Source organism: Tachysurus fulvidraco, chromosome 22 (genome assembly GCF_022655615.1).
Source record: "Tachysurus fulvidraco isolate hzauxx_2018 chromosome 22, HZAU_PFXX_2.0, whole genome shotgun sequence".
Taxonomy (NCBI): Eukaryota; Metazoa; Chordata; class Actinopteri; order Siluriformes; family Bagridae; genus Tachysurus; species Tachysurus fulvidraco.
In genome coordinates this window covers 1,492,414-1,501,088 of record NC_062539.1, presented here as the reverse complement: position 1 = coordinate 1,501,088, position 8,675 = coordinate 1,492,414, and the positions used below count along the sequence as shown (strand labels likewise).

Here is an 8,675-nt window from a genome sequence, read left to right as displayed (position 1 = left end):
TCGCTCGCCCGAGAGCTGGACGGTGATGTCACCGCCCTACAGACAGGACAACTACAAAATAAACAACTTTCTCCTCCTTTTATTCCTTCCTTCCTTCCTGAATTCTATTACTTCATCACCACTCTTCTTCTAATACGGTATCGTTTCTATGGTTACACGACAGTCGCTGCTCCTCCTCCTTGTTGGTTGTTTAATGATATGTTTATTTTATAGCACTGAGTGATTTGTAATGAAATAAATAAAGATGGAACGTTATCGGATTTGAATGTTGGCGCAGACGAACGGAGGTGAAGAACGCTTGACAATCAGCTCGGGGGAAAAACAAGGCACCGGTCGCCGGCGGTCTCTGATCTTTCTGAAGGTTTTTGAAGTGCACACGAGTGCGTAATGAGTGGCTTTACACACCGTCCCAATTAACCTTTAGAATTAGATTAGAATTACCGATGAGTGTTTTGTTTTTTTTATCGAACGCGAAACTTCAAATAAAACACAGCTCAGCTGACCTGAATGCCGTTTCCATGGCGATTTATTCTTATCCTTATTGAATAATAATAGATAATGTATCGTTTATACGTCGACCCGCGTCCCGATTGGCTGCTCTGTGATTTACATATAAATAAAGGTTACATATGTAAATAATAAATAATAATAAAGCAGGAAACGTTCCTAAGTGAAGGAGACGTAAACACAACCACGTCCCGGTGGACAGACAGAAACCAGACAGTGGGACGTGAATGAACGCGTACAGAGTCGTCGGTGCTGAGACACAGGAAGTGGACGCATGCCGTTAATGTGGAAATGGGAGATGGTGACTTTTGGTGTAGATGACATGACTTCACTCAGACACCATGGTAACAACCAGACTGTCGTCAGAACAACAGCACCACAGTGTGAGGTGTGTGAAAGATCCACCTGTTCACCTGCTTGGCTTTCAGACGTGTGTTTAATTAAATGAGCTCATCGCTGTGTCCCGAGGCTACGTTACTGTCGTGTTGTTCAGCCAAGATTAAAAATAAACACACCGAGACTCGCACGCACACGCGAATACGACACGGCGGAACAGCTGAACAAACGCTTCCACGCGTCTCCTCTGTTTGCAGCCTCACGTCAGTAACGACGTCTCGTATTTATTTGTTCTTTTAAAAAGCAAATCAGAAACAAATAAAACAGGATTAAATATCTGGTTATAATCGACCGCCGCATTGCTAATCCCTCGCTCATGCTAGCAGGGTTGTCGCTTGTGGGCGTGGCCTATCAACGTTTTTATAATCAATAAGTGACGTAACAAATTTGTGACAAATACATGTTCGAAATAAAACTTGTTTTTCATAAAACTCTTTTATTAAAAATAGATTTTAGAGCATTTTTTTGTTAATGGAAATAAAGTCATCTGGTAAACAAATAGAAAGTTTCGAATCGGTGTGAAGTTCTGAGGAATTTACTGTGAAGTCAATCATTTGTTTGCGGATTTACTGCGTTTGAGCCGAGAACTAATCAGCGGTACTGAAAAATTGCTTCTAATTCGCAAAAAAAAAAAAAATCCTATCCTTTTTTTTCCGGACAAATTTTCTGAAACAAAAAAATTACGCAAAATTGTTGTTTAAAAGTGTATATGTTATAAAAAAAAATAAAAATAAATATAATAAATAAAAAAGATCATTGTTGATTTTTCACGACAGAGTTGCAGAATGAGAGTTTTGTTGTGCTGCGTTTTGTTCCTTGTGGTTCAAATCGCAGCAAACGTGAGGATGGAAGTGGAGATGAAACGATACGGAGGAGTGAAGAAACACAATGTTTTTACACATCCGATATCCGTCGGTCCGTTAGCTTACCTCGGATCGGTGAGCCACCTGAGAGGAACGCAACGCAAAACAAGATCAGAAACAGAAGTGTTAGAGAGAGAGAGAGAGAGAGAGAGGGGGGGGGAGAGTGGGAGAGAGGGAGAGAGGGGGAGAGAGAGGGAGAGAGAGAGAGGGAGAGAGAGGGAGAGAGAGAGAGAGGGAGAGAGAGAGAGGGAGAGAGGGGGGAGAGAGAGAGTGAGGGGGAGAGAGAGAGAGAGAGAGAGAGAGAGAGAGAGAGAGGAGAGGGAGAGGGAGAGAGGGGGGGGAGGGAAGAGAGAGGGAAGAGAGAGGGAGAGAGAGGGAGAGAGAGGGAGAGAGGGAGGGGGGGGGAGAGTGGGAGAGAGGGAGAGAGAGAGAGAGAGAGAGAGGGAGAGAGAGAGAAAGAAAAGATTCGAAAGAAAAGAAATTTTAATCGAATATTGAAAGTGCTCGTAATACAAATCAACAGGAAAACATGCCCCGCCCACTCAGCCCCGCCCACTAAACAACCAGTCTGATTGTTTTGAGGTAAATAAATTTATTGTCCCACTGTTTCTGTAAATTATTTATATTGTTTCATAAATTCAGGTTTTTATTGTTTTTTAACACACATTTAATTTGTAATAAAGTTTCGATTGATTTTTTGTGTTGTTGTTTCCACTGATTTATTTATTTATTTATTATCTTTTGTTTTCTGCTCAATTTCTTTTTCTGAGAGAAATAAAAAAAAATCTATATTTAATTGGACATTTTGGACTTTGAGACGTTCGCACACGAAGGGATTTTATCTGTGACTAATAAAATAAAACTGGTTGTAAACCATACCTGAGCGAAGCTGCTTTATCCGTCCGTTGCTGCTGTTGATGTCAACAGGAAGGAAATCTTTAAACCAGGAAATTTCCGGATCGGGGTTTCCGCTAGCGGCGCAGAGCATCGTAGCCGTCCGTGTTCGCTCCACCACTTTGAGCTGAGGACCCATGTCTATACTCGGGAAACCCAGAGGGATCTGATTCTCTGTAAATACAGGACAAATATACAGAGGGTGAAATCTGTCTGAAGTGGAATCATTTCACACGAATTACAAACCCAATCTCTCACGTCTCCTCCACCAGGAAACTGATCCAGATCAGAGACAGATTCAGTTCACACTGGGGAAAAAACACACCTGAATAATCACCACTTTATACTGAAACCTCACACTCTTTCACCACTGATCGCTCTGTCTCTCTCTCTGTGTGTGTCTCTCTCTGTGTGTGTCTCTCTCTCTGTCTCTCTATGTGTGTCTCTCTCTTATTCAGTCTCTATCTCTGTCTCTCTTTGTGTCTCTCTTTCAGTCTCTCTCTCTGTCTGTCTCAGTCTCTCTCTTTGTCTCTCTCTCTGTCTCTCTATGTGTGTCTCTCTCTCTGTCTCTCTTTGTGTCTTTCTTTGTGTCTCTCTCTCAGTCTCTATCTGTGTCTCTCTTTCTGTCTCTCTCTCTCATTCTCTCTCTCTCTCTGTCTCTCTCTCTTAGTGTCTTTATTTGTGACTCTCTCTTTCAGTCTCACTCTCTCAGTCTCTATCCATCTCTTTCCCTGTGTCTCTCTCTCTTTGTGTCTTTATTTGTGTCTCTCTCTTTCAGTCTCTCTCTCTCTGTCTCTCTCTCTGTCTCTCCGTCTCTCCCTCTCTTATTGTCTCTCTGGTCTTTTTGTCCACGTGAGTAAATGAATGGAAAGTGAAGGTGTTTTTTGTCCTCTTTGCTCCTTCTTTCTGAATCCGACGCATCACTAACAGATCCTGAGGAGAACAGATCCAGATCTAAAATAAGATTAAAATATTTTATTTGCAGTTTGTTTTCTGGACCTGTAACATAAGCTGTGGTCCTTCGGCCGTGTGTCAGACCCGAGGCTCAGTGCAGCTCAGTGCAGCTCAGTGCAGCTCAGTGCAGCTCAGTGCAGCTCAGTGCAGCTCAGGTGAGACGTGACTCTTCTGAACAAAATGACGGGATGAGTTCAGACACATGTTTTTTTCCTCTTAAACTCACACACTCTTTTACACGGTTTGAAATGACCTGACAGACGCAGGTACAGACTTGCGTCCTTTCGGTCTTGCGTCCTCACCTGACAGCTCATCTGAAACGAGTCTGACGAGTCACACAGCCGAGTCTCACGCCTCACCTTCTGACCCCGAGGTGTGTGTTTGGCAGGAAGTAGATGTGGCGTAATCCTTCTACTCACGGTGCAGTCTGCATCTGCAGCTCGACCGAGGCTTCCTTTGTGTGTTCATTCATTCATTCATTCATTCATTCATTCATTCATTCATTCATTTCCTACCGCTTATCTGAACTTCTCGGGTCACGGGGAGCCTGTGCCTATCTCAGGCGTCATCGGGCATCGAGGCAGGATACACCCTGGACGGAGTGCCAACCCATCACAGGGCACACACACACTCTCATTCACTCACACACTCACACACTATGGACAATTTTCCAGAGATGCCAATCAACCTACCATGCATGTCTTTGGACCGGGGGAGGAAACCGGAGTACCCGGAGGAAACCCCCGAGGCACGGGGAGAACATGCAAACTCCACACACACAAGGCGGAGGCAGGAATCGAACCCCCGACCCTGGAGGTGTGAGGCGAACGTGCTAAACACTAAGCCACTGTGTCCCCCCACAGACTTGATGTTAGAGATAAATAATAACTTAAATGTAAACTTTACAATTTTGTTTCTGTTTTTATATTTCTGTAAACCTGCTTTGAGACAACGGGACTCGTTAAAAGCGCATTACAAATAAACTGAACTGAAATTAAAGACTTGTGAAAAAGTCAAGCTGCGTGACGTGACGGTCAGAGCTGCTGACCAATCAGAATCCAGCACTTAACACCATCACCAACACCAACAGTACAACACAACGCCGGGGTCCTGTTTGTACTGGCACAACCACATGATGCTGACTGACAAGTTTCATGGTTTTATGCAAATCCGGTGCCTCGGTTAAGAACATTATTTACATATTAAGCAGGTCAGACGCCAACTGACAACCGACGCTCAGAATAGTGCTGACTTTACAGGGTTAAACTCCGCTGATGTTTTAGAGATTTTTAAACAAAGAAGTCACGTCCTTTTCCTGACAAGAGGTCGTCTCACGTCTGGTAGAAAGCCAGAGGCGAGGCGAGGCAGTGGCCCGCAGCAGGGACCGGAGCCACAATACGACACACAAAGCCACCTAATTAAATTTCGCTTCCAAAAGGAAATTCAGTGTGTAGTGGTGTAAAGACAGTATTTTTAATGAGGGATCAGAAGAGTGATAAGCCCTCGTAGGCTTCCTACAGGATCGTGTTATCTGTCTGAATATGGAAGCGAGCCAGGAGCAGCTCGGCTTTATCGATGCCGGCAGCAATAAAAAAAAAAGGAAGAAAGAAAGAGTCTGTGACGGTGTGAACAGAACCTTGGCGCAATCGCTTAGCTGGAAGTAAAAAAGGGACATTGTTCTGTGCAAAGCAATAAATTACACGAGTCACCGCTTGCGTGCGATATATGAGGCGTCCAATCGTCCGATAAAGACGCCGACGGTAAAAAGCTAAAAGCAGAACATGTCGCGCACGAAAGAAAGTGGCGATCGTCTGTAAACAGACTCCTTCAGACCGACTCTGATGATCGATCGCTTACATAACAAAGCACAATATTCATTCGCTTCCTCTGCTCCTTTCAGTAGCCGGTTGCCGAGGTAACGAGGAATTTCTGAAGGAAACAATCCCATAATTCTGTCACTAGATCCTGAAGTAGACTTTCGGTGGACTTTGTAGCCCGACGTCGGTTAGGTGGTTAAACAAAACGCGTGGTTAAACAAAACCGAGTCGGTATAGACTCTACTCCCTAGCTAGCTGTTTATGACTCGATTAATAACTAAAGGCAGCTTCCTCTAAACCTTCTTTAGCAGCTGCTGCAATTTCTGCTAAAATTAGTACAAATATCATTAAAAAAAAAAAAACATTTATAGAAAACGTTTAAACGATCGCTCGAACAAAAATCCGACAAAACAAACCGGAGTAAGAGAAAGAATCGAATTTGTTGTTCCAGGTCAGAGGAACCGCAAGAGGTCACGAAGAGGACTTTTATTATATAAAGTGTGGAAATTAAAACCCGCCTGCGTCTTGTTGACCTTTACATCAATCGATCAATACTGTGAGAATAAAATATCTATGGTTTTAACAAATAGTTATATCATTATTTTATATTTTAGTTATAAAGAAACATCGGACTTTAATCGATAAATAAATGATTAGCGTAATATTTTGTCCTCTAATCGCCGAGCCACAGATAAACAGTGTGTTGTGTTACAGCAGGATGCAGCGGGATGATGACTGACTACAGAACAGAGCTGCTTTAAACTCATGCAGCGTCTTACACTTTATTACAGGTAGGGAAGCACTGCAGGGTTTTAAAAAATGTACTGTGTGTGTGTGTGTGTGTGTGTGTGTGTGTGTGTGTGTGTGTGTGTGTGTGTGTATGTGTGTGTGTGGATATGGCAGTGGGATAAAAAGAAAAAATGAGAGCTAAGGCTGCAACCTCCCGCCAGCTCCAATTACTGAGCTGAGTGCAGCCTAGCAGGCAGGACGACGAGTCTAATCAGAACCCTGCTGTACCAAATCGCTCTCCATCTACACACAGCGTAGCAGCTCAGGATACACGCTACGGATACACGCTACGGATACACGCTACGGATACACGCTACGGATACACGCTACGGATACACGCTACGGATACACGCTACAGATACACGCTACGGATACACGCTACGGATACACGCTACGGATACACGCTACGGATACACGCTACGGATACACGCTACGGATACACGCTACGGATACACGCTACGGATACACGCTACGGATACACGCTACGGATACACGCACAGGATACACGCACAGGATACACACACAGGATACACACTACAGATACACACTCAGGATACACACTCAGGATACACACTCAGGATACACACACAGGATACACACTACAGATACACACTCAGGATACACACTCAGGATACACACTCAGGATACACACTCAGGATACACACTCAGGATACACACTACAGATACACACTCAGGATACACACTCAGGATACACACTCAGGATACACACTCAGGATACACACTCAGGATACACACTACAGATACACACTCAGGATACACACTCAGGATACACACTCAGGATACACACTACAGATACACACTCAGGATACACACTCAGGATACACACTCAGGATACACACTCAGGATACACACTACAGATACACACTACAGATACACACTCAGGATACACACTCAGGATACACACTCAGGATACACACTCAGGATACACACTACAGATACACACTCAGGATACACACTCAGGATACACACTCAGGATACACACTCAGGATACACACTCAGGATACACACTACAGATACACACTCAGGATACACACTCAGGATACACACTCAGGATACACACTCAGGATACACACTCAGGATACACACTCAGACGCTGACGTGTCACAGAGACGACGTCTAAACCCTGTTTCTTCTTTTTTCCCGCTTATATGTACACGACGCTAGTGTGCTTAAAAAAGAAAGAAAGAAAAAAAAGAAAATACATGCAGAGCAAATAATTTTCATTTTCCCGCCTAAAATCTATCAGGACGTTATTAAGCCTGGAGGAAATTACGGGTTTATTAAAGGATTTCTGCTGAGCAGTGAATAAAAACCGAGCTGAATAAAATATGCGAGTAAATAAGAGAGAAACGAGTGTAAATTGCTGGCTTGTTGCTCGAGCTCCTTGGCCTGCTGCTCTTTTTCCACATCATCACGCTTCAGTAAAGAGTAAATAAAAAAGCGTAGGAGCCGAGAGCCTGATGGAGGCGGTGCGCTCGTCCTGGCTGCGCTCCAGAAACATGCTGTTTATCCGACTCGGCTGCGGAGGAAAGAGGTGTAATGCAAGCCGTGACCTTTAAAATAATACACTTTTTCTCGCCGGGCAAAATATTCAGCTTCAGTCCCCCGGCTGACAGGCACTTAATCAATAGCGGCCGGCGGTGTCTGTTCTCCCTCACCTCCCGCTCGCTATCTCTCTTTCATATCCGCCCTCCAACTTCCCCCGTCTCTCCGGCGTGATGTACGGCCCTGCCACAGGAACACGGCCTTTATTTACGCCGCCACGGACGACGGTACGGAGCCGACGCCGGAGCCGTTAGGAGCGCCGATAAACAAAATAACATTTCTGCTCGCCGTAATGGACTTTAAGACAAAGTGAGATCGTCTACAGACGCCGTTAGAAACACAAATCTGTGGAAAATCGCTAAATCCTCAGAGCACTGTTAAGCTATCTGACTTGCACGTACAAAAAAAATCGGTTCCATTTAACGAAGCAAATACTCGCGTCGATCTTTTTCAGGCTCTTTCAGGATCGACTGTTCTGCATAGAGAAGCTGAGCTTCGGTGGGATTATAAATGTGTTGTCATGCCGTTTGCCTCCATTTTGTTATTCTTCTTGCTCAGGACGTTGGGGTTCGACTTGACGTATTATTTACAGAAGAGATAGCATTGCACATTTGTTGATTCCAGCTGTTTCTCATGCCGACTGCTAGCTAGCTGCACAATGGTTTACGCTACATCACCTACTCGTGATGTGACACACGGCTAAGTACGGTGTTCCGTACTCAGAATTGTCGGTGCCCTGCTCAAGGGCACCTCATTCAGCCCGGCCTGAGACTTGAACCCATACCCTTAGGTAGACTCTCTAACCATTAGGCCACGACTTCCTAGGAAACTCCACATTCTTGAAAATAACGCTCACGGACTGGAATCGGAAGGTTTCATGATCAAGTTC

At 44.4% G+C, this 8,675-nt stretch overlaps 1 protein-coding gene across 22 annotated transcripts in view; it reads right to left on the bottom strand.

Annotated features, from left to right (window-relative positions):
- The window catches only part of ptprfb (protein tyrosine phosphatase receptor type Fb), a 155,898-nt gene that overhangs the window by 72,689 nt on the left and 74,534 nt on the right, over positions 1-8,675 (bottom strand). For 12 of the 22 annotated variants that reach the window (XM_047806536.1, XM_047806537.1, XM_047806535.1 and 9 more), the window contains exons 5-6: positions 2,646-2,834; positions 1,833-1,850 (exon numbers count right to left, since the gene is read on the bottom strand). In XM_047806536.1, the coding sequence (XP_047662492.1) occupies positions 1,833-1,850; positions 2,646-2,834 (207 nt within the window). The remainder of the gene's footprint in view (positions 1-1,832; positions 1,851-2,645; positions 2,835-8,675) is intronic. The other 10 variants (XM_047806539.1, XM_047806541.1, XM_047806543.1 and 7 more) reach the window with 1 other exon arrangement.